The following is a 27,415-nucleotide window of genomic DNA, read 5'->3' as shown; positions in this document are numbered from 1 at the left end:
ACAAGTACCATAACGCGAATGTTGGCACAAACTGTTTGACAAACTGAGTGGCATTATGGGACTCGAAGGTTCAATATTATACACTTTACAGATGTTCAAATATTTTTAGGGCAAGTTACTTATCCAGGTACAGACGGACAAGGAGAAGCTGATGGTCACACAGTGCGATTCTAAATACGGTTTGAAGCCACATTAGAAGCTAAGAACTGATGCTGTAGCTCCAAGAATTTATGTTCGTATATAGTTTGAATTTTGGTAATATTTGCCGCCTAAGTCGAAATGGTTTATGTCAGACTAATGGGGCAAGAGTGAATTACGTTGTAATGCAGGATGTCTGTTTCCTTGCCAGAATGACAAATGACCTACTACACTATTAATATGGCAAACTCATGGTCCAGTTCGAGGTATTTCTCTGTTGGTTTTACCGTTTGTGTTATCAACTACCAGCGATCATATCTTTTTTTGCTGGGTGGTTTGATGCAGATGTACTATAATTGTATAATATTTGAGGTTTTTACAGCGGTGGGTATGAAGATTTCTGTCTTCTGGGTTGTTGCGCTGTGTAGTCTGGTCGATGTTAACCAACGTTTCAGAGGTCATACTGCCTCCATCATCAGGGCGATGAGTATGAAGATTGCTGTCTTCTGGGTTGTTGCGCTGTGTAGTCTGGTCGATGTTTACCAACGCTTCAGAAGTCATACTGCCTCCATCATCAGGGCGATGAGTATGAAGATTTCTGTCTTTTGGGTTGTTGCGCTGTGTAGTCTGGTCGATGTTTACCAACGTTTCAGAGGTCATACTGCCTCCGTCATCAGGGCGATGAGTATGAAGATTTCTGTCTTCTGGGTTGTTGCGCTGTGTAGTCTGGTCGATGTTTACCAACGTTTCAGAGGTCATACTGCCTCCGTCATCAGGGCGATGAGTATGAAGATTTCTGTCTTCTGGGTTGTTGCGCTGTGTAGTCTGGTCGATGTTTACCAACGTTTCGGAGGTCATACTGCCTCCGTCATCAGGGCGATGAGTATGAAGATTTCTGTCTTCTGGGTTGTTGCGCTGTGTAGTCTGGTCGATGTTTACCAACGTTTCAGAGGTCATTCTGCCTCCATCATCAGGGCGATGAGTATGAGGATTTCTGTCTTCTGGGTTGTTGCGCTGTGTAGTCTGGTCGATGTTTACCAACTTTTCGGAGGTCATACTGCCTCCGTCATCAGGGCGATGAGTATGAAGATTTCTGTCTTCTGGGTTGTTGCGCTGTGTAGTCTGGTCGATGTTTACCAACGTTTCTGAGGTCATACTGCCTCCGTCATCAGGGCGATGAGTATGAAGATTTCTGTCTTCGGGGTTGTTGCGCTGTGTATTCTGGTCGATGTTTACCAACGTTTCTGAGGTCATACTGCCTCCATCATCAGGGCGATGAGTATGAAGATTTCTGTCTTCTGGGTTGTTGCGCTGTGTAGTCTGGTCGATGTTTACCAACGTTTCAGAGGTCATACTTCCTCCATCATCAGGGCGATGAGTATGAAGATTTCTGTCTTCTGGGTTGTTGCGCTGTGTAGTCTGGTCGATGTTTACCAACGTTTCGGAGGTCATACTGCCTCCGTCATCAGGGCGATGAGTATGAAGATTTCTGTCTTCTGGGTTGTTACACCCAGAAGATAGAAGTCTTTATACTCTAATTACTGAATTTTTATCAGAGGGTCTGATGATTCGGTATTCAGTAGACTACACTGATGATCTCAAGTAACAAAACAGAATTGTTGTTATTTTTAATAGAAAATTCCAGTTGATTGTCTCATTTAGCTGGTGAAAGCAAAAAAGGCATGGCGCTGTATCGGACTTCTTTATAAGGCTAATCGATATATTTGTCCTGCCACAGATGCAGGAGGTTGACTTGCTATCGAGGGCAGGGCATTTCTGTTCCTCGGCTTTCATTGGCACAGTGCGAGGGTTGCGGTATATGGAGGGGCGCTGTGTCGGGGTTTGACTGCAACTGATAAAGGACCGTATTATTAAATCAAAATATTACTGCTGACATTATTACGCGCATCCATGTTATGAATGATGGAAGAGGTTGATATGTCATAACAGCAAATTTTTAATCACGTAAATTGGGTACTGTTTTAATTTTGGGATGTAAGGGCGTTGGCTGTTATGGTTATAATAACTTAGCGGGTAAAATTCTTGCATGATTGATGCTCTTTCGCACTTCACGGTTGTTGCTGATAAACGCCATAGTTTCAGCACATCTGAAGGAGGCGAAGTCGGAGACTTGTAAACTGCATTCGTAGGATTAAAGCCAGACATTTCACGGTCTAACCTAGCAGCGTTTTTAGTCTGATGTGTGTGAGGTAACATTTGTGCCACGGAATGTCAGTTTCTGAAGCAACATGTTTATATTTTTAATTTTACTTATTTATCTATGTACGTAGGCATATACGTTCTGGAATAATTTACATATTTCTGATATTTTGTTTTATTCATGCATAAAGCTTCCAGCACAATTTTTCCATCACTTTGAACCCCAAGAAAGAAGCAGTAGGATCCTCTTAGACGGAATTTTTACCACCTTGAGACGGCACAATAGGCCTGCCTTTATGTTAAATAGTTGAAGACAGTGTTACCAACGATTTCATCATGAGCAACTTGTAGCTTCGAATGGTCCATGATCTGTTTATAAGGCGTTTCGGCTATTGCACAGTGGTCATCATTAATAATGCATTAGAATAGAGGAGGCGTCCTCAGACACCCTTAGGTGGTGCTGTCATATTGACTTTTTGTGTCTTATACATATGTCTGTAGTTTAATATATGACGTGTTATTCGTTACGGTACATTTGAACTATTAATAAAGAGATATGCATCTGTTCTGGCCACTTGGACTTGTACTGTAAAGTTGGATTGTCACCGAACCTGAAATTTATTTGTCATTGCATTTGCCTCGTTAATTATGTTGTAAGTCCACGAGGGAGGAGTTGCTAGAGGCTTTCGTATAATGTTTAAAGTCCAATCAAGATTAGATACATGCTCTGATGCTGGAAAACTGATCTGTGAGGTCGTTGAAAGCTGTTGGTTGGTAGGCGTGTATTGTGCGTTCTTTTCACCAAGTGCTTAAAACTCATGTTGAGTCTCTAAAAATACTCGTCGGATTTTTATTAAATTTGGTACCTGGAGGGGTGTGAGAGTCCACACTAAGAGACGTCGGATAGGCTTAATTTTGGTCAATATTTAGCGCTTTAGACTAAGCTGAAAACGAAAATCTTTTATGAAAATATGCATATGTTGACAGAGTAAAATATAGGACTCATTAGGACCTACAAGGTTTTTGTGCTTTTTTAGTATGCAGAATGTTTAATTGCGTAATTGCACTATCTAGTTTTGTGTATGTAATAAATTTGTTTCTGCAGTGGATGTTCGTGAAGGCCGAGAAGTATGTAAAACAAGAAAAGAACAACTCTTTTGGCAATTATTTTCTTTTCTATCCTTGTTTCTACTTCGGAAGCATTGCATGAATGAGGACAGTCTTAAAAAAAGGGACATCAGATACGTTGTACTTGGACTGGATCGATGTGACTGAGGATAGGAACCAGTGACAGGTTCTAGTAAAGACCTCGACGAATCTTGAGATTCCATAAAAAGCGGTGAATTTCTTGCGGTAGCAAAGCGACTGTTGATTCCTCAAGAACTCTGCTCCATTGAGTTATATGCCGCCTTCCTTTGTTGCCTATCTTCTTAAAAGAAATTTTTTTTAAACCCGTGTTTATAAACAGATTGCAGTGTGAGAACTTGACCTAGGTCGGAGAAGAAATGCCGGTAACATCGGTAATTTTCAGATTTTTGTGTCGGCCAATCCCAAATAATTCTCGCGTGTTCGGCCGGAACAGACATTAATGACTATCCCAGTCAGTCTTTGCTGGAGTGCGTTACAAGCTTATTCTGTTGTGGGCGTCAGTATCCATCGTCAGACTGTGTTCGGGCAGATCCTTAGAACTCTGTGTTGCAAAGTAAATAACCGCCTTGTAAGGACAGGGTTCCTTCGTTCGGTTTGCTCAATGCCATCTGCAGTAGTGTGCAGTATTATTTCTGGAGTCACGCAAGTAATTTCATTAGCATTTCTCTGCCCTTGGGCCGTGATTCTCTAGTCACTCGTGTGAGTACAACGGTTTTGTACTTTTTTGATTCACGGACAGATAAAAAGGACCAGCACGATGTTCTGTTTCACATTCTGCAGTGCAAATATACGAGGTGCGATCGGAAAGTTTCCAGACTGTGTCAATAGAGGGCGAACCGGATGTAGTACGAGCTTCTGCCGCTAGGGGGTGCGGCCTACATTCATAGTGAATCAGTGTGCCAGCCGGCATCATCGAATTAGCATTTGTTTCTTAGTTACGGGCGTTTTGGTAGTGCATTACACCGACCCTCCTGCGATTTCGGAATGGCGGATTTTCATGAACAAAGAGTGTGTATCAAATTTTGCCAAAGACTCGCCAAAACGGCTACGGAAACCTATGAAATGCCAAAGCAAGCATTTGGGGAGTCCGCAATGGGTCGTACACAAACTTTTGTGTGGCATTCACGTTTTAAAAATGGCCGAACCTCTGTCGATGATGACGAGCGTTCTGGACGACCATCTTCGAGCACAACGCCCGAAAATGTTACGAAGATTCGGCAGGCCATTCACGAAGATCGACGTCGTACCATCAACGACTTGTGCGACATTGTTGGGATAGGCTATGGGACCTGTCAGCTGATTCTAAAGGAAGAACTCCACATGCTACGCATCATGACAACGCGCCAGCGCACACCGCCCTCAAAGTTCGGCAGTTTTTGGCCTCAAACACCATGGCCGTCATCCCGCACCCTCCTTATTCGCCGGATTTAGCTCCGTGTGACTTCTTCCTCTTCCCAAAGATGAAAATTCAGCTAAAGGGAAGGAGATTTGAGACGATAGAAGAGATTCCGGCAGAATCGCAGATGGTGCTTGACAGGCTGACAAAGAAAGATTTCCAGGGATGCTTCCAGGCTTGGCAGCGGCGCTGGGATCGTTGTGTTCACTCCCAGGGGAACTACTTCGAGGGTGATGGATGAATTTAATACCTGAAATAAGTGTACGGGTTTTTATAGGCGCAGTCTAGAAACTTTCCGATCGCACCTCGTATCATCACGTTTGAACATGTTTCTAATTTTTTAAATTAACGTATTTATGTGGTATTATTTATTATCGAAGAAACGTTGCTGTCAGCAACATTAAGCATTCACAATTAAAATTATACGCGAAATCATATGAATTAATTGAAATTTGCAGGCATGTCTTTTTTAAAAAACACCTCCCTTCTTTGAGCTGTGTAGTGATCGACCCTGTAACCTTTTCTCATCGCTTATCCTGTCAAAACTAATGTGCCAACTCTCTTTCTGTCGCTAGAGCTGTGTGCTGTCGCGGATAGGAAACTTTGGGAAGTGTGTGGTACCCTCTACCAAGCAGCACGTTGTCATACCCTCGGTCCTAAGATAGGGGCTTCACTTCTGACCGACTCTTGCCTGGTCTTCATGTAATGGTAGTTTAGTTCAGGCATTTGTAATTAACCGCAGGGATTTTTAAGGCATTGTAATTACATAGGTTGACTGGGATACAAAATTCTTTGTTTACTAACCGCTTGATGGTTAATCGTTGAACTCGGTGTTCGTAACGTTGTCAGTGTCTTCACTGCGTACCATCTCAGAAGTATGGTAAATAATTAAAGTGTTTAAGAGCAACCCATATTTACTAGTGTTTTGGACATATTCATAAAAATACTTCAGAATAGTACAGTATTTTATGAGTTTAAATTAAGGAAGTTGTAGGTTATTTTGAGGATGTGGAGGGTTAAGGACGAGAGGCTTCCTCCGAAATGAGGCAGTGATGTGCTTCGCTCGAAACAAATCTTCTATATATGGGGACACAGGGCATAAGTAATGGGTGTTTCTCAGAATTTAAATGATGTATATAAGAAAATTCACAAACCTAAAATTTATATTTTTCTGTAACAGAGATGCAGAAAGGGGGAAAAAGAGAGATTAACGTAACTTACAGATGTAGAGTGTACATTGGCGTTTGTTATGTCTCTTTCAGCGTCTGTAATAGAATTAGTCTGGAAATAAAACATTGCATCTCAAAGGTTGTTAGGACCCTGATCCTGAATCCTCTAGTGAAAGTTCTTGAGACGTGTGGCACTGTAGCAGACATTACCTCACACACGTCACAAGGCAGACGAGTTGTATTTTAAATCCTACGACACGTAGATAAAGTGACACGCCTGTTCTGTAGTAGGTCATTACGGAGCCCGTGGGATGCGTCAAGAATTTCCGATAAGTTCTACCCACTGATGGCTACCCACGTTATGTAAGATCGGTCAGTCCATATGTGGAAGTAACGTGGGGCATTCTTCGTATACATGTCGTCCGTTACCATTTACATCACAGGTACAAAGACTGTTATATGTCTTGTCGTGATCGGGGTGTTCTGTTAGAGGGATAAAAAGTCGTGTGTATTTTTTGTTCTTCAGATTTCACATGTTGGGCCTGATGGCCGGTTCCGATTCAAATTGTTTTCTGAAGTAGTGAATCTTGATATTGTACTCCCAGGACGGGTTGGTCGACACATTGCAAGGACAGTCTTGGCAGCGTAACGCAGAAAATCGCAGACAACCATCCGTACTCTGAGCGGGATTCGAATTTGCGGTCCGAGTGTTTGAGTGGTCCAAGAGTGTTCTTGCCTTAGATCGCGCCGCTAATATCATCCGCTTTGAATATTTTAACCTAACTTTGCGTTGGGGTAGCGTTACTGCTATATCAAAAAAGCGTAAAACGGGAAACGTTTAACATGTCGCTAGATTTTCTGAGTGATACGTCATGAGAGACCTTGACTTGTAGTCCCCGGAATCAAAATTGTGATGCGAGTCGGTGAAACAAGCACGCAACTCGGTGGATGTACGCGAAAGCTTCTACCTTGGCCGCGGATAGGATATTGATACTCTGCATGATACTGAAATGAAACTACGGATATGCCAAAACGCGGATATCGTAAGCGCGTGTAACGAGAACCATCTGTATTTGAAAAGGCAAGAGTGCGTTTTAAGAAACATTTGTGGTTTCCAGACGTAGCAAGTACTAAGGAAAAAGTGAAAGTTACTCATTTCCAGACATCTGCAGTGCTACAGAAGAACGCGCCTGCTCGCCACAGGCGAGTTAAAGATCGATATCGAACACCACAATAGTATTTTGTATGGATTCAGTCCCCTGAGATTTTGTTACAGACGAGTAAGCCATCTGGAACGCTACAGTCGTTTTGCATCCCGAGCAGAGAACCTCCAGCACACATTTGATAGAGGACCAGTTGGGCCAAAGCTGGTCTGGGCGTTGTGGCGAAGAGAACATTTTCTTATCCTGGTGCTAATCTAATGCCGATAGTCCAATCAATAGCCAGTCACTTGTCTGTACTGTTCAGGTCTTTCGCGTTCCGGTAATGCCTGAAGCTAATTTAGAAAGGTGAAGATTGTCTTAGCTCCCGTAACTCAAAACGGTCGAGGGGCAACTTTTTGGCACGTGGGATGTCGAAAAGGATTTGATCGACCTTACCGCAACTCCGGCCATTATGAATGAATCATTCATACGTAGGATGTAGTTCCCTCCAGGGACATGGCTTGTGTTGTAATGAAATAGACGTTGGAGCAGCACATTTATTCTCTTGGAACAAGTTTATTAAACGTATGCCTATACGTGATGATTTGTTATAAATGACGCATATTTACATTCCTTCGTCACGTCTAACTGAAGTATGTTTGTTAAACGATTCTCAGAATCTGATTTTTCTGAACCACTGAACTCGTATGTTTGTGTAACGGTAATTCTTGGTCTGTGTCCAGGATGGACCCGATTGGAATTTCTGTCTGGTTACCGGATCTTCTGACTTGAATTTCGCGATTTTACTCGGTCTCGCCACATAAATGTCGATATAGTACTTTCTAATAGGCCACAATGGCCAGTTTCTGAGTTGTTGTCTACTCACCATTCATGAACATCTTCACGTCTCATACGCGCTACAGAGTCGTTAAACAACGTAAGAATCAACCGACCTATGAATCTTGCAGTAGTAAATATGTGCTTAGTTAGGAGAAGTTTAGCTTGTCCATATTCGAATCCATTCAATATTTACTTTGCCATTTTTATGATTGCTGTATTTTCTCTGCTGTGTGTTTGAATGTACAAATTTATAAAGGCAAGTTAAAGTTGTTCCTGGTGATCAATTCATAACCTCGCCATTATATGGGGTTGTGGCGAAGAGAAATTTTGCTGTACCGCGAATCGAACACCGGCCACCCAGGATCGTATTAAAAATTATATCGGATCATGGCCGCCAGCGGGTTCGATTCCCGGCGGTGCCCGAATTTATAACTTGTGTTGGGCAAGACCGTGGTCTAGGCAACACGGAGTTTTCCTCCGGGGGCTTCCCCGGTTTCTCCGTGGCATCCCAACAATTACTTCATTCACACACAGAAGAAGGCAATGGCAAACCACTTCTGGATCATCTGCCAAGAACGTATATGAACAGGTCCCAGTCCGAGAAAAGGATGGAAGGATCCTGTTCATATGGACCTGTCCTCAGACAGAACACTAAATAAAATATATAAAATATTTTACATATCTGTGCTGCATGGAAAGTCTGTTTAAAACTGTCACAAAATGCTGTCCTCATTGATGAATATTAGTTTTGGTCTACAACTAAACAAGCATTGAAATAAACCTGATACGCTCGGTCGAATGGTAAAGCATCCCGGCTTCGTCTTTGGGTGAGCTTGGCTTCAAATTTCAGCCCGGAGACCGGCCATCTCTGTTTTTTGTATTTTCCCTCATCTACTGGCAAATTCCGGAATTGGACCTTACATTAGGTCACTTATACTATCGACGCTCTTTATAATTTACCATCAGTATGAAGACTTATGTATTCTGGGTTTTTGCGCCGTATAGTATGGTAGATGAATATCGCCCTGATGACGGAGGTAGTATGACCTCTGAAACGTTGGTAACCATCGACCAGACTACATAGCGCAACAACCCAGAAGACAGATATCTTCATACTCATCGCCCTGATGATGGAGGCAGTATGACTTGTGAAACGTTGGTAAACATCGACCAGACTACACAGCGCAACAACCCAGAAGACAGAAATCTTCATACTCATCGCCCTGATGACGGAGGTAGTATGACCTCTGAAACGTTGGTAACCATCGACCAGACTACATAGCGCAACAACCCAGAAGACAGAAATCTTCATACTCATCGCCCTGATGATGGAGGCAGTATGACCTCTGAAACGTTGGTTAACATCGACCAGTCTACACAGCGCAACAACCCAGAAGACAGAAATCTTCATACTCATCGCCCTGATGATGGAGGCAGTATGACCTCTGAAACGTTGGTAACCATCGACCAGACTACATAGCGCAACAACCCAGAAGACAGATATCTTCATACTCATCGCCCTGATGATGGAGGCAGTATGACCTGTGAAACGTTGGTAAACATCGACCAGACTACATAGCGCAACAACCCAGAAGACAGAAATCTTCATGCTCATCGCCCTGATGATGGAGGCAGTATGACTTGTGAAACGTTGGTAAACATCGACCAGACTACACAGCGCAACAACCCAGAAGACAGAAATCTTCATACTCATCGCCCTGATGACGGAGGTAGTATGACTTGTGAAACGTTGGTAACCATCGACCGGACTACATAGCGCAACAACCCAGAAGACAGATATCTTCATACTCATCGCCCTGATGATGGAGGCAGTATGACCTGTGAAACGTTGGTAAACATCGACCAGACTACATAGCGCAACAACCCAGAAGACAGAAATCTTCATGCTCACCGCTGTGAAAACCTCAAATCTTAACATACCATCAGTATTCATCGTACTGTTCAACGAAATATCATATGTATTGAAAGTAACGCGAATTGAACCAGAAATAAATTCAAGATGATGAAAGTACTCAAGCTAACGTAACCAGCCAACCCGCCATAAACTTATCTCTGGCTGTGTTATAGAATGGAGGGATTTTGTACAAATCAAGAGAAATCTGGACTGGATTCTTTCTTGGAATTCGATCTAATGAAATTCCTGATGAAACTCGATATTTATTACCGCCGTGGTAAGTTCGTGCCTCCAGCTAATGGCATGCGCTTGTGTTTTGCCAGCTTTGCCTTCTGGGAACGCAACCCTGTTCTGTGGGATGTTATCTTCTTCCGATTCCCACTCGGTGTTGTTAGGTGTGATTGATGCAGTGTAACGCTGATAAAGGGATTTGATTGACAGAAACCTGTTTATCGCATAATTGGCAGAAATTAATACGAGGAATTACGATCTTGTGAATAAATTTAGTTCCAGTGTGTGGCCCGCGTTATCTCCGACCAAGACTGTTTCTTGTCCCTCTTAATAACGCATTTATTAATTAAATTTTACAACGAATATGTTTTAAGCAAATTACATGGGGTCAATTTTTAAAAGCTGTTGATCGTGACCCAACAGTCAAGTTGCCATTGTTCCTAATGGTAACCCAAAGTTAATTACAAAGTTTTGGAATTATTTTTAGCCATGTTTTTTTGTGGATAGTGGCCGGCTTCTCATCCCGTAGACACCGGTTCAGTTCCAGTAGGGTCCGTTTGATTTTGTGCTGGAGCAGATTTTCATCCTAGTGCTTAGGTTTCACTGCGCGTCATTCCACCAATGTTCGATATTTGTTTGTCACGGTCTGGTGTAGACGCACTTACGAACGCAGTTTGAAGAGAGTCAAATTTATTTCATTATGATTATTGTTTCCACAGGGAATTGGCCTTACTGAACCTGCAGAGTACATAGAGGAGTTTTATTTAATCACTCTGCATCCGAGGACATCGCGAACAGTCCCATTCTATGAGATAATTGTAATTTGTGTGATTTTTTCTACGTCGAGCATACCATGTGATTCTGATGCCCGTAACGAACATTTTCCATGATTTTACTAATTTATAGTTGCCTGTTACACTTGAAGGCTGTCAGCTACCACTAATTTCCTTCCCAAGTTGTCGCTTTAATTCCCTTGCCGACTGTTAGTAAAAGTTGATTAGCGTAGGAGGCAAGGAGAAACAGCCAATTAAATCCAATGCCACGAATTTCGACATGATCTTATTACGTAAGAAGAAACGTGGATTTGTAAGTTTTATAGCTGTGCTTGTCGCAATGATTCTGCGCGTCAGCGCTGAAATTGTGTCAGATGTAATGTCGCCACTCCCACGTCTGTTAGAAATACTTAGAATTTGATCGGGAAACCCACTTTCATGGAATTTTCGTGAATTTACTCAGTGCTTCCAAGTGAATGTCGAACTGCAAAAAAGTTGTACTGAGAGATGTACGAGGTGCGATCGGAAAGTTTCAAGACTGTGTCAATAGAGGGCGAACCGGATGTAGTGCGAGCTTCTGCCGCTAGGGGGTGCGGCCTACATTCATAGTAAATCAGTGTGCCAGCCGGCATCATCGAATTAGCATTTGTTTCTTAGTTACGAGCGTTTTGGTAGTGCATTACACTGACCCTCCTGCGATTTCGGAATGGCGTGTGCATCAAATTTTGCCAAAGACTCGCCAAAACGGCTACGGAAACCTATGAAATGCTAAAGCAAGCATTTGGGGAGTCCGCAATGGGTCGTGCACAAACTTTTGTGTGGCATTCACGTTTTCTGGGGTCAGTCTATGGGACCTGTCAGCTGATTCTAAAGGAAGAACTCCACATGCTACGCATCATGACAACGCGCCAGCGCACACCGCCCTCAAAGTTCGGCAGTTTTTGGCCTCAAACACCATGGCCGTCATCCCGCACCCTCCTTATTCGCCGGATTTAGCTCCGTGTGACTTCTTCCTCTTCCCAAAGATGAAAATTCAGCTAAAGGGAAGGAGATTTGAGACGATAGAAGAGATTCAGGCAGAATCGCAGATGGTGCTTGACAGGCTGACAAAGAAAGATTTCCAGGGATGCTTCCAGGCTTGGCAGCGGCGCTGGGATCGTTGTGTTCACTCCCAGGGGAACTACTTCGAGGGTGATGGATGAATTTAATACCTGAGATAAGTGTACGGGTTTTTATACGCGCAGTCTGGAAACCTTTCGATCGCACCTCGTATGACCCTACTTTCCATAAAATATCATATATTTTATGCGTTTTTTGCACGAAGTGTATTGTCCGTCCAGTCCATATAACTCGAGAACCACGGGACGGATTTGGATGAAATTTTACATGGACGTAGTACTTTCTGTGTCGCATCAAAATCTTACTTTTGAATATCCTACGAGTGGTGGTGATAAAATGACAGTTGGGGGAAATTTCGTGAGGTATACATCGATGTACTGCGATCTGGTAGGCAAAGTAGGAACTATCGGACAAAGTGGATTTAACACCACTAAATACGCGTTGCAAGGAACGCGTGAGGATATTGTATATAATACACTTTACGAGTTCGCATTGTGGTCATATTTGTCAGTTGACACATGAAGAGCGATCCATGCAGGAGACAGAATGCTCATGATGTATCTCCGTCCAGTATATCACATGCCTACATGCATTCACTCTCATTTCACTCCGGATGCTAACAAAACCATGAGCTTCGCAAGGAATTCTGTTGGTTCCTGGCAGAGGAACACTAATGTTATCCTTAAAATAGCCCCCATTTTAAGATGCATCTCTTCTAAGAACGATTCGTAAGCACACGAAAATAAGTAATATTGATTTACATAACTACTTAGCTTGCAAATACATGTCAACAGTATATCTACCTTACCGTTTCACATAACACTGTGGTGTATGCGTAAAATCTGAAAGCGTATCCTATTAAAGTTTTGAATACTTGCGGTCACAGTCGAGAACTGATTCATAGTGGAACAATTTACAAAATATTGGTCTGCAAAGGTTGAAATTTTAGAATTTCTGTGCGAAGGTTTGAGGAAACTTGTTGGATAATGACCACTTTAAATACATAAAAGTAGTTGGGGGATTTTGGATGGATTATGAGGTTGGCAGCAGGATAGAAAGTCTCAGGATCGCGGAGATGAGATTAAAGGTGTTGAACGTTCGGGTTCTGATACTAGAGAGACAATCCTTGGTGCTTAGGAAGTTATTCAAACTAATTAAATACTTGTCATAATTAAACCTCCACTTGTTTTGATGATTTCGGACAGTGCTGCAATGAATCAAAGAGTCAGGGCATGACGATTTGTATTGGAATTCGACTGGTTCAGGATAGGATCCAGGTGTTGGTTCACGTAAACACGGAGATGAATTTTCGTAGTCCATAAAAACCGAACGTCTGGACCAGCTCAACGATTATCAGCTTCTCAAGATACTGCACTACAGAGTTGGAATGTGGAGTGTTGACAGCACCGTTATCGCACCAAGTAACAGGTTGTCTTGTTCCACTGTCAGCAGTAGCGTTTCTCGTATGCTCAGGATCACCGCTAACGGCTTATGTTATCTGTATGTCGTTTGTACCAACATAATGTCCATTAATGTTCCACATTCAAGTTATAAGTCCAGAGTCCAGTTTACAATTAGAATGCGCCTTATTTCGGTTTGATATCGATTGTGAAAGGACTGTCGGTATGAGCTGCGAGTAATCGGAGGAAATGGAGACTTGTGACACGGATTGCCGAGCACTGACGTTGTTCGTCATTTTCTAGTCAGACGGAGGAAATATCTGTGGTTAGTTTCGCCTCCGGTTTTATGCGTACGTTAAGAGTAAATGTGTGTTTAATTATTTTTTTTAGCAGTTTTCAAAATGTTGTAGAAGTCTTTTTTCCCCAGAATGTTGTTTTATCTTCATAACTGCATAATGATGAGCTTAAAAATCTGTACTCCTCCCCCAGTATTGTTAGGGTGATTAAGTCGAGAAGAATGAGATGGGCTGGGCATGTAGCGCGCATGGATGGAACAAGAAGTGTGCACCGAGTACTGGTTGGGAAACCTGAAGGGAAGAGAACCCTGGGGAGACCTAGACGTAGATGGGAGGATAATCTCAGACGGGGTCTGTTGGAGATAGGAGTTGAAGGAGACCGGATTTTGTTGGCCCAGGACAGGGTCCGGTGGAGGGCTTTGGTTAATTCGGTGATGAACCTTCGGGTTCGGTAAGCCATCTAGTTAGTTAGTTATGTACCCGCTGAATGGCTAAACCAGTGAACTTTCTCGCCATTTGTATCACATGGTATACGTGACTGTTATAGCCTGTGGAATATTCCACATATATTGTTATGTTGTTGTGCAAGTACTGGAAGGGATTAAGGCAGCGAAAGTACTTTCTTGCGGTGGGAAAAAAATGGTAACACACTTTGACAGCGATTTTCAAGTGTTGCTATCATTTATTAAAATTAAGTACATTGAAAAAAGAACAACATATGGTGATCTATGTCAAACTAACTTGTATTTGTAAATGTACTTAACTTAATATGAATTGAACTGAACTGATTCCATTCAGTGTCGCTTTTTTATTTAACACTCAAGTTATTTTCAACTATTACACAATTATTTTTAATTGGAAGTTTTCGTAATTTTTTGTGATAATTAACTTCGACGGGGAATTTTGAATATTTGTTAACTAATGTATCTGATTAAGGATTCTCGTTAAGTGTGAAGGTTCGTAGACCTTAACAGCATTCCGAAAGTGAAGCACCTACTAACGTGAATATTTCTTTTTTCGAAATATATGAACAGCGCAACTTTACGAAGAATGGTTCCAGCGGGATACCACTTACCTACAACAAATTAAAATGTGAGACATTCAGAATTAAGATATGTTGTCATTGCACAACAGAACTGGCCGTAGTTGGTACTGGTTGTGCAACATTGTTTTGTGCCGAAAAATATCTCTGCGAAACATAATCAGATAGTGAAGTTTCGAGTCAAAATCGAGTACTATACTCGGGTCGAATCTGTGCGCTCGTGATCCTTTAGAAATAAATGGGAAGGCAGATAAGGAAGCACGCGCTGGCCACACTGTAAACGTTGTTTCCAGAGGCAGTACTTTGTAGCGCGCGTTCCTATTTGCTGTGTCAGTAATGTCTGGTTTACACAGAATATGAGTTTGTTTTTATTCTTTCCACAAGCTGGTGACGTGCGAAAAACGCACATATTTGCCCCGTCTGTAGTTTTGAACTGGAAGTGTGGCCAGCTATCGAGTGAAATTAATTTACGAAACATTGTTTCACGCAGGTTTTGGTCTACATTCTTGAATTTTGAAGTTTTGAGTTGAAAATTATTATTGGGCAGTGTGTTTCAGAAAAGTGAGACCGACTGATTTGAATTGCGTTTATGAAACATTGTGAGATTTTAGATTCTCAAGGCGGCGAGTATGAAGATGGCTGTCTTTTTGACTTTGCCAGACCGAACGGCAAAACAACCCAGAAGACAGCCATTTTCATTGTTTACTTTTGAGTGTGTAGAAGTTTCGAGCTGAAATGTAACAAACTGTAAGCTGTAGTAGAGCAGAGTTCCCGATGGATGTCGGGATCTTCCACATGGCGTAGGCTGTATCTTACTGCGTCCGCTTGGTTGAGCTGATGTGTAAAATGCAATAGGTTTTAATGCTATATCTCATGTATGTTTTTCTCCTTCTCTTTTCAAGCAGCATTGGAACTATATCAAGGTCAGTAAGGTAATACTTTGATTAGCATGTTGCATAACGCTAATTTGACTTTTTTATAATTCAATAACTCTCAACTACTTTAAGCGTATTTTATACTTTTGACTACTCTTTCTACATATGCGAAGTAAGCTATATATTTTACTCCAATTATGGTGCAAATGCGTGATCTACGGGTTATTAAACATTCTAAGTAGGTTTTATGTAGGTTACTTGCCGAATATGTTGGGTCTGCTGTGGCGTTGTAAACTTGTGTTTAGATCCGGATCCGACTACCTGTTCACGGTTTTTATTAGTATCTCAGGCGAATGTCGGAATATTTTTGTATTACCTGCTCGTCCAAATCCTTACTTCTTGGCGTTGGTGATCAGCTTTGTATTTTGTTCGAAACTATGTGTGTAAATGTTAACAGTTGTTATACATTAAACGAAGCGGTCATTGTATATGCTTGACTCACTCTATCTAGTCTTTCTAACGACGTCGTGACAAGTCTAGTTGGGAAAGCGACCTATGATGTGGAGGTGAGTAGGTGGTTTTGTTCTCTGTGGGACATTAGTGCCATTGCTGTGTGCACGGCAGTACAGCTGATATCAGATAGCACAGCGATTGTGTTTTTGAATGACGTGTCCCACTGAATCATGCCAGTCAGTATGGCATGTTCAGAGTGCAGTATTAACGAACACCTAACTAACTAACTAACTAGATGGCTTACCGAACCCGAAGGTTCATCACCGAATTAACCAAAGCCCTCCACCGGTTCCTGTCCTGGGCCAACAAAATCCAGTCTCCTTCAACTCCTATCTCCCATAGACCCCGTCTGAGATTTTCCTCCCATCTACGTCTAGGTCTCCCCAGCGGTCTCTTCACTTCAGGTTTCCCGACAACACCCGGTGCACACCTCTTGCGCGCTTCATGTCCTGCCCATCTCATTCTTCTCGACTTAATCACCCTGACAATATTGGGGGAGCAGTACAGATTTTTAAGCTCGTCATTGTGCAGTTTTCTCCACGCTCCATCATCTTCCCTCTTAGGCCCAAATATCCTCCTCAACACCCGATTCTCAAACACCTGCAATCTGTGTTCCTCCCTCTGAGTGAGAGACCATGTTTCGCACCCATACAAAACAACAGGCAAGATTATTGTTTTGTATACTTTAATTTTCAGGTTCTTAGAAATCAGACGGGAAGACAAAATATTTTGAACTGAGGAGTAGCAAGCATTTCCGGAATTTAGTCTCCGCCTAACTTCCTCACGAGTATCATTTTGATTTGTTATTGTTGTTCCCAAATATTTGAACTTTGTAACGAACACCTAAGCCAAATAAATCATGCCATCACTTGGAATATGTTGTTCGACGTTGGTATCTTGAACCATTGAATGCATATTATCCCTTCAAGGGTTATCGTATCTAGAGATGTTTGGAAATAGTATTTACTTCAATTCATATTTTTAATCGAAGCCAAATTTGCTTTAACAGTCTCTGAACAAGGCCAAATCGTAGAAACGTCGCAGGGCGAATCCAGAGATTCGATCATGAAGCCCGCATCTCTGATCATCTAGCCCAGTGGTCCCCAACGCGGTGCCCGCCAAGGCTTTTTTTGGGTGCCCGCGTTGTTACGGAAAGATGTTATACTGAATAATGAAGGCCGTTCAACCATGAACATTATAAAATCAAAGCACAGATCTCAACTTACTGACGCCCATCTTGACGATTGTTTGCGAACAGCAACATCATCCTACACTCCCAAATTTGAAAAACTGGCCGATGAAATGCAGTGCCAAACATCACACTAACTTCCCACTTGAGTAATAATAATTGTACTTATAAAACTACATGTTTTTATTGCAATTTTTCTTGTATCATTAAACGTCATGTTGTTTTCTGTATTATTTGGTGTTCATATCTTATTTGTCCAGAGAAAAGAAAATTTGGCTTTGTTAATTGGTTGGTGCTCGCCACGATCTCATAAACTCTCAAATGGGCCCGTAGGCACAAAAAGGTTGGGGACCACTGATCTAGCCTGTCTGCTGTTAAATGCAGCTTACGATGTTTAAAGCTCAGAATTTTGATTTTTTCCTCCATTTCAGTTTTCCTCCGGGATTCATCTAACAACGTTTTGACCTTAGGCCCTTCTCTTTTTGGAACGTTCTGTGAAGATATTATCAGTGTCGCTTTGCGCATGTCGAAACTTTTAACATTCGTTAAAACGTGGTCCATAAACTAGATTTTATTTTTACGGATACATTTATCTTGCTTTTTCAGACTTTGTATCCACTTCATATTTTTATCCTGTCTTGTCGCTTGGTCTTCATCATCATCATATCTTTTGTTTGCAATTTTTTGCACCACACCTACGCGTTTTTGTACTCGCACTTATTCGGAGAAGTATTATCTATGAGCGCTTGATGTCGTCTGATTATATTTCTCAGACTGGAACAGATGACCTGAAGAGCAGATATCTTAATATCTGATAACCTAGGCATGGGGAATTTAGAGCGTGTTTCTGTCATTTACTCCACTGTTGCTGTCGTTTGATGACAAGATTACTTATTCAGACATTGTTTTGAGGTAATATGGCAAGGCCGTGGTCTAGGCAACACGGAGTTTTCCTCCGGGGGCTTCCCCGGTTTCTCCGTGGCATCCCAACAATTACTCCATTCACACACAGAAGAAGGCAATGGCAAACCACTTCTGGATCATCTGCCAAGAACGTATATGAACAGGTCCCACTCCGAGAAAAGGATGGAAGGATCCTGTTCATATGGACCTGTCGTCAGACAGAACACTAAATAATAATAAGATGAGGTGGTCTAGCGGTTAGAACGCTGGCCTTGTAATCCTGGGGTCTCGGGTTCGATTCCCGGCGGTGCCCGAATTTATAACTTGTGTTGGGCAAGGCCGTGGTCTAGGTAACACGGAGTTTTCCTCCGGGGGCTTCCCCGGTTTCTCTGTGGCATCCCAACAATTACTCCATTCACACACAGAAGAAGGCAATGGCAAACCACTTCTGGATCATCTGCCAAGAACGTATATGAACAGGTCCCAGTCCGAGAAAAGGATGGAAGGATCCTGTTCATATGGACCTGTCGTCAGACAGAACACTAAATAAATACATAATTATGGTTTATGATGAAACCACAATATCTGAGACTGACTACAGTGTGGACGATTTGGGTGCCAATCTTGGGAGAGGCAGAATTTTTATCTTCACCAACACGTGCAGGAGACTAGGGGCGGATCGTTTATGTTAACCGTGCTTTTCCGGCTAACACTTTGAAAATCGAAAGCTTTCTGTCTTAATTTTGTGATTTAGTGGTACTCCATACACTGGAGCACATCAGAACCGATCACATAAATACATTTTTAGCTAGCTAGTTGAGGCTTACGCTCGCGACCAACGGTGATCGGTTCTGCTGTGTTTCAGTATTTGGAGTACCGCCGAACTACGAAAGTAATACTGAAGTTATTTTTCGTTTTTTCGAAGTGTTAGCCGGTACGACACGGTTAACACGAACGCTTTGCCTAAAAATCTGTACTCCTCCCGTAGTATTGTCAGGGTGAGTAAGTCGAGAAGAATGAGATGGGCTGGGCATGTAGCCCGCATGGATGGGACAAGAGGTGTGCACCGGGTATTGGTTGGGAAACCTGAAGGGAAGAGACCGCTGGGGAGACCTAGACGTAGATGGGAGGATAATCTCAGGCGGGATCTATGGGAGATAGGAGTTGAATGAGACTGGATTTTGTTGGCCCAGGACAGGGTCCGGTGGAGGGCTTTGGTTAATTCGGTGATGAACCTCCGGGTTCGGTAAGCCATCTAGTTAGTTAGTACCTTTCCATTATTATTTTATGGAAGTGAGGCTAGCAGATGTGTGGTGCGTGTTTCAGTCCGTGTGTGACTTTGTTGTTGCAGACATACGCTTGCCTCCACGTGTGTGCGGGTTTTGCCACCAGCAGCGCTCCATGCTGCTCTCCTACAGTAAGTGTGTGGCATGTGTCCTCCTGTCTTGCTACATGTTATGCTTATGTTGATGTCGTTAGGTTGATCATATCAGTTTTGTAGCTACAAGTTTCATGTTGGAGGTTTTGGAAAGAAAGCCATGTCATTGATTAGTGTGTGAAACACAGTAAAACTTTACGTCACGTTCAGAACCGGTTAGCATTAGAGAATGTTTGTCATAACAAGTACCCAGGATGGACGGTCAGAACGTAATTGAGAATTGTCAGACGTATTCTTAGTTTTTCGTTGTTTTGTTCTGTGCACGGATTCTAAACGTAAAACTACGCACAAAGCTTGGTCATGTCTTATGGCGAAAGTGTTATTAGTTTCTGTTAGTCTGTAATGCTTCCTTGTTGCATGTTCCGCTTACCAGTTTTTGTCTTGTTGATTTCATGCATTCTTTACAAAACGCACACGTTTTACCCTGGCTTGCATAATCTATTCAAGAGTCACCCGTATCGGCTCAGTATAACCTCTTCGGTAACTTACACGAAGGCAAAATAAATTATGTATTTGTTCTAGAAAATACAGGCTCAGACGTTGCTCAACTACGGAAATTTTATTTAAAACATTTGTCGATTTAGCGAAATATTGAACGAAATATGAAGTAAAATGATTTCTGACTGCAGTGTGATGTGTGTAGTGCGTTCTGCAGTGTAACGTTTAATTTGTTCTACAATACATGAACGCTAATGGCAGGACAGTGCACATATTCGAGAAGATTGGCTAGAGAAGTAGCAGGTTTGCATTAGTAATTGTAGGCCCCTAACTCACAGTGTATGAGTTGCATAATTTCTGATCGTGTAGATTCAGATAAAATCTGAACATTATGATATGACAGCTTCAGAGATTCGCTTGTAATATTTAAGAAAAAAAATTCCACACAAAAATGTTAAGTAAGCCTATATTGATAAATAATTACCGCGCAAAATTGCACGAGCGTACGTTCAATAATTAGTCAGTTATTGCTTTTGAACGATAAAGCGCATTATCGTCTGACTGTTTTGCACGATTAAAACCAGTAGGTTCTACCTACTTTTAGAAGAAATATCCTCAGCCACGGTTTCGGAATTGATACTGAAATGGCTGTAGTGCACCTCCCCCTTCAGAAGTTATATTAAATATTGAAGAAAAAGAATGAAATAACCACGGATGACCTCCAAGGGCAGTACGTTGGAAAATTTATCTAAAGCCGATCAGCAGGTGAACATTTGTCGGTGTCAGGGTAAAGGGGTGAAAGTTCAGATGTCGAAAAACAAATGTCGAAACGTTCTCACAATTGGAGTTGATCGGTATTTCCATAACGGCATACAATGTACATATGAACGTCAGGGTGTATTCATTGTTTTGATAAATTACATTTAACATGATATCGGCTGTAAAGTAGCAATTGTATGTCGATTGTAATCTCTGGACTTAGCTCTTGCCCTGACGTCAGCGAAGTATAAGGAGAGGTTCATGTTGTAAAGATATTATGTGTATTAATGGTATGGGCATTACTTTAAAGTGGGTTTGACGCAAATACGTATTGGGCTAGATTTTAAAATGGACTATAGTTTACAGAAATAATCTGTTGTTTTTATAAAAATAAACATTCGTTTTGTATTGTATTATGAAAGTGAAAAGACGAATCATATTTATTGTACGTATTGTTTGTTTGATAAATGTAATATAGCCGCATTTTTACGTTAAGTTGGATTGAGTTAACCTTGGTTTTGTAAAACGGATTTAGGATATACTACTTCGGCGGGAAAGAGGTATAACATTTGTATTGAGACTTCATTTTTTTATTTTTTACAGTTCGACCTTGTCTTCAACAAACATGCCTTATCTCTGTTCCGGAGATAAGTTGCTTGATTATGTTCAGGAAACAATAGGGTTGTTTGTAAGATTTGAGGTTTTCACAGCAGTGCGTATGAAGATATCTGTATTCTGGGTTATTGCGCTGTGTAGTCTGGTCGATGTTAAACGTTTCAGAGGTCAAACTGCCTCTGTCATCAGGGCAGTATGACCTCTGAAACGTTGGTATACATCTACCTTACTACAAGGCGCAACAACCCAGAAGACAGAAATCTTCAATAGGGTTGTTTATTTGGAAAACCGAAGGGATTCTATAAACGCTCTTGTGAACAAAATATCCAGTTATTGAACGCTAAATCATGTGGTCCACAGTTATTAATGTCATTTAAAGAGGTAATTGTATACAGTATCCGGTCTAAAGAGACGAAACACCCAACCAACAGCAATGTTTGTGTACGAATGTGGGGACAAAGGGTGTGGCCCCAAATGCGGAAACGGATGTGGTGATGTGACGAAAATCTATCCCGGCACGAATGGAAAGGTGCATTTTCGAAATTTGTTTGCTTTCTGCACACCCGCATAGAATTCGGTGTTTTTCATATATAATATAATAATAACTATGTCAGACGAGGATGATTGTGTACTGTTTATGTAGAATTCATAGGTGGTATGAGACTGCATTCATAATTTTGGGCAGAAGCCCTCAACGGATGAGAGACAAAGTCGAAGTTGGTACGGGCTACATGTTTCTGCTTTTGAACAGCTGTTATAAGCACAGCGAAATAAATTTATAGGCATTTTGTAATTTGACTTAATGACTGTTTGCTTTAAAATAGTAGCAGTTGTTATTGTAATATTAATATTTTAATATTTTCCGTCAAATCACAATTTTAATAAGATAATAAAATATAAAATATCATTTCACGTTCCGTATCGAATGATCGATTTACAAATTGGAACGTTGGTATACATCTACCAATCTATCAATCCAATTTGTAAATCGATCATTCGATACGGAACGTGAAATGATATTTTAAATATTTTATATTTTATTATCTTATTAAAATTGTGATTTGACGGAAAATATTAAAATGTTAACCTAATTCACAATATGACGCAAATATACTACCTTATTGTAATATTGTAAAAAAAGTAATTTGAACTTCAGCGGGGAATTGTTTATTTTATATGTATCTTTATCCTTCTACCAAACCTTTATTTCTTTATCTCCTTTCCTGATTTCCCCATTTCTTTTCCCACGCCTTTCATCCGTCAATCCTGTCGCCATTCCAACCCCGTTTCTTTCTTAACCGTATTTCATCTGTTCTGCCGCGTTGCGTTGTTTGAACTTTTCCGCGGGGTCTGAACCCATGTAAATAGAGCAAGCATGAATCATTAAAGTGTATTTTATGTAATGCAGATGGAGCCTTTCTACTGTCTGTAAACTGCACAAGTAGCAAAGTGCATGTTTTGCTTATGAGTGTTGCACGTAAACTATGACATTATGTTAGCAAGATATTTTCTTAGTAGGATACTAAAATGGTTGTCTTGTTTGACTGTTTGCACTGGGTGTAGAAACTCATAAACTTTAATTGCAATTACGCGTTGTATACTTTGGAGATCATGTGATTTGCTTGTAAAATATAATTAACGCGTAAACCAGATGTTTAATTGGAAGCACGTTTCTGGGAGTTGTTACACTCGTTAAACATGCCCAAGTATATAAAACTTGATTCTTTCACGTCGGCTAGAAGTGATACGATCTTTTCGGGCGATCGGCCTCGTCAATTCGGTTGAAACGTCCGACGTTTCATAGACTTTGATCTGTCCATCATCAGGGAATGCGATGCCAGGTTTTTTTTGCTCCGAATTGTGAATGGACGGACAGACAAACATGGACAAACAGCTTCGGTTCGAATCCGCCTAAAATACATGCTGCATGTAACCACGTGCAATCCGTGCTCTAATGATTAAAATCTTCACTTTTCGTCGCCGATGTGTTATTACAACAAAGTTTAATGGAACATTTACAGCTCAGAGATCAAAAGTACGAGGGTCGCTCATTAAGTAATGCCCCACATTTTTTTTCTCAGCCAATAATGAAGATAGAAAAGTGTACTTTTACATGCTTGAGATTTGATGTTTCCCGCGTTCGTGTACGGAGTTTCAAATGATTCCAACCGAAGGCGGAGCTGTAGTGAACTGTTAAAATGGCGTCTGTGAACGACTCTCGTTACAAGCAACGAGCTGTAATTGAATTCTTTGTTGCTGAAAAAGAAACTGTGGTGAACATTCATAAACGTTTGTGTGCTGTGTATGGAAGCTGTGCAGTCGATAGGAGCACCGTTGGTCGCTGGGCTAAGAGAGTTAAAGCTTCAGGAAGTGAAGAAACCGAGCTCCGTGATCTGCCGCGCTCTGGGCGTCCTGTCACAGCCACCACTCCAGACATGTTGAACCGCGCGGATGCCATTATTCGTGAGGATCGGCGCATCACAACTCGACAATTGGCCCAACAGCTTTCAGTCAGTAATGGAAGTGTAATTGCAATTATCCGGGCTCTTGCATATTCGAAGGTGTGCGCAAGATGGGTTCCACGAAGTCTCACAGCAGACCACAGGATTCAAAGGAAAACGATTTCTTCTGAATTGTTGGAGCGTTTTGATGCTGAGGGAGAGATCTTTCTGTCCCGGATCATTACAGGTGACGAAACCTGGATACACCACTTTGAGCCGGAGACAAAAAGGCAGTCAATGGAGTGGCATCATCCTCTATCACCGAGAAAGAAGAAATTCAAGTCAACTCCCTCCGCCGGAAAAGTCATGATGACTGTCTTTTGGGACAGTGATGGGGTCATTCTTGTGGATGTGATGCCAAGAGGTGCGACCATCAATTCAGACGCGTACATTATGACCCTGAAAACCCTCAAGAAGCGTTTCCGACGAGTTCGGCCTCACAAGAATCCAGCAGAAATTTTGCTCCTGCATGACAATGCACGCCCTCACACAAGTCCGAGAACCCGGGAAGAAATCACCAAATTGGGTTGGACGGTGCTGCTCCATCCACCCTCCGACTTCCATCTCTTTGGGCCACTTAAAGACGCTATCCACGGAACAAGGTTTGAAGATGACGAGAGCGTGATTCAAGCAGTGAGGACATGGCTACGTGCACAGGACAAGAGCTGGTACCGGCAAAGCATGCATGCACTTGTTCCACGCTGGCGTAAAACCGTACAAGTTGATGGGGACTATGTGGAAAAATAGTATGTGTAAAGGAAACATTGATTTATATTGTCACTAAATTTGAGCCAACTTGAATAAATATGTTCTGAGGAAAAAAATGTGGGGCATTACTTAATGAGCGACCCTCGTATAATTGGGCTTATACCTATGTGGTTGTATTTATAAACAAAGTACATATTGGATTTGAGACTTTCGCGGCGAGTACAGTCAGTAAAATCTCGGGCAATCAGCCGCGTCAACTGGTTACCGTAGTAAACTGACGTTTCGGGAACCAAGTCTGTCCCCATCATCAGGGTTATGATGACATCAGAACCCTAATGATAAGGTAACCAGTTGACGCGGCTGATTGCCTGAGAAAATTTTATTGAAGGTACATATTCTATTTTTGCCGTCCGGTGTCGGCACACATGGCAGTGTTCTGATATCGTTGACAGAAGTGTCGTAATGTTTACTGTCTTATCTCACGAGATGCATTGTTTTCTAGGCAAGCCGGCATGTGGGCGACCTTTTCGAAGACCTACGGAGTGGACACAACCTCATCTCCCTCCTCGAGGTGCTGTCAGGTGAACATCTGGTGAGTTAAACTTCCTTTGCGACACATTTCCTGCGGAATTTCGTACACCGCCCTACCGATATTGCTGGCTAATAGTTCTTAGAAATAGAATCCTTGAGAAACAGGCGGTCACAAATCTGGTCAAGAAATGACCTGCTTTCTGTGGAACCACAAGGTTCATTACCTTTTTGACAAGTGCGAGGCCTTTTGCGCAACATTTTGTAATATGTTTTTTTTACGGGTGGTGCTTTTTAACACCTTCCTCCCCAAGCTGGAGGACTAAGGGCGGTATCGCACTAGGATGCCATGGCAGCGACACCAACAGCGATGCCATGGCGTCCAGCTGCCAGAAAAAGACGCCAGACAAGCTGCCAGCTTTCGACGCCAGTCGAGCGAACAGATGGATCGACATTATGAGATCACGAAATGAAGGGCTATTAGCAAGGAGAAATGTCCACTTTTATCACTTTTGAGGAAATGAGATTTACCTTTATCAAAACTACATACCTGGAGTGAATTTCAATTCTGTAACAAAGAAATAAGTAAAAAAAATTCTCCATACACACACTTTGCACGTCCATACCATTATTGAATTTTAAATATTTCAGTTCTTGCAAATCACATGTAATCTTACATGAACAAACTCTATTTAATAAAACATTATAAAAGCAGGTTTCTTCTTAATTCACATTATTTGTGATATATAGATAGATGCATAGATTGCTAAACAAAAAAAAACAACTAAAAAATGAAGTTGCCATATTGGAAAGCGGCCCCACAAATAAAGCCATAGAAACACTTCTTACCTAATTCTTTCATTTCTACTGTAAATAAATCTCCTCCAAATATTTCCACAAGTTCTACCCAGTTTCATTTTTTCAAGTCCCGGTTTGCGTATTCAATAGTAGATGAATCCCATAGTCGGGACTGAATTTCAATTATCAATCTTTCGGTGTCGAAATTGTCCATGTTTGAAAGAAATAGAAATACACACAAGCACATACACGCACGGACGTCAATGGACTGGCCTCAGACTGTCGTGTGATGTTGATTTGTCCTTGGCCGTGGCAGCGATGCCAGTAACATTTTCACTTGGCATCGTAGTTGACAGCGATGCCAAGTTGGAAGCGCTGCCAGACGGATGCCAGGTGCGATATATGACTACTAAATTAATGCATAGAGTTTGGCCGAGATGCTGGCAGCTCCGCCATGGCCTCCCGTTAGCATCCTAGTGCGATACCGCCCTAATCCGTGTCATGGGTTACCTATGACCTTTGTCGTCTTATCCGTCCCCACTCTGAGGACGCACCATGCTGTAACGACAAGACTGAAAGAAAATGAGTTGGAAGTGATTACTTCCGGCTGCATGACGTTTTCATTAAAGTCAGTCGGTCCAGAGGTTATAAATGGGGGGGGGGGGGGGGGGTTACACACACGAGCATACGGGCATAAAGCTCAATTTCCGCTGTGAAATATGGAATAGTACGAAGATGCTGGAGTCCGGATTTCCATCGGCGTTGCACAGGAAGAGACTGAGAATTGAGGCTCTCACGGCGGCGAGAATGGAGGAGAGCGTCTCTGAAATGCGAACTTCTTCGAGGCTATACGGCGCAATGCCTCAATGACCCAGAAAGCTGTCGTCGGTGAGACTAGTCTGGTTTCAATCTCCATTGAGTTATGTAATCTTGAATGAGAATGTAAAATTATAATGAATGATGAGCTGATAATAATTTGGTAAAAAGGCTGTATGTACCTGTTTGAAGGCACTGTCCCATTTGTGGACCGAATAAACTTAAATAAACCACGAGCGAATTGTAGGATTACCTGTAACCTGGAAAAGATTCGAACCGGGTACTTTCATTAAGAAAGTCTAGAGCGTTACTGCTAAACAGTTTGCTCCGTCATTGGCGATTACGTGTGTGTGCGCCCTTGGCTTCATAATAAATTTGGAATTACGTGCTCAGCCCAAACCACGTTTCGAACACGTGAGTTATCAACCAACGAACTATAAATTTGTCATATTCACAGTGGGAACAGCATTCTGGCGGTAGGTCAGGGTCATCCACGTACAAGGTGAAGTCCGTACCAGTCATAGGCTGTACCGTAATTCCATTCCCAACTGTGTACGGTTGAAA

General features: G+C 41.9%; 1 protein-coding gene across 34 annotated transcripts in view; it reads left to right on the top strand.

Annotated features, from left to right (window-relative positions):
• The window catches only part of shot (dystonin-like protein short stop), a 308,131-nt gene that overhangs the window by 92,609 nt on the left and 188,107 nt on the right, over positions 1-27,415 (top strand). For 21 of the 34 annotated variants that reach the window (XM_087343467.1, XM_087343477.1, XM_087343465.1 and 18 more), the window contains exons 3-5: positions 15,676-15,693; positions 19,602-19,667; positions 25,212-25,301. In XM_087343467.1, coding sequence (XP_087199593.1) covers positions 15,676-15,693; positions 19,602-19,667; positions 25,212-25,301 — 174 coding nt within the window. The remainder of the gene's footprint in view (positions 1-15,675; positions 15,694-19,601; positions 19,668-25,211; positions 25,302-27,415) is intronic. The other 13 variants (XM_087343486.1, XM_087343482.1, XM_087343499.1 and 10 more) reach the window with 2 other exon arrangements.

This window comes from Zootermopsis nevadensis, unplaced genomic scaffold (assembly GCF_977971745.1).
Source record: "Zootermopsis nevadensis isolate Lab colony 2312 unplaced genomic scaffold, Znev_1.0 Znev_ptg000006l, whole genome shotgun sequence".
NCBI lineage: Eukaryota > Metazoa > Arthropoda > Insecta > Blattodea > Termopsidae > Zootermopsis > Zootermopsis nevadensis.
The sequence above is the reverse complement of the archived record's forward strand: the minus strand, read 5'-3'. Positions and strand labels throughout refer to the sequence as shown.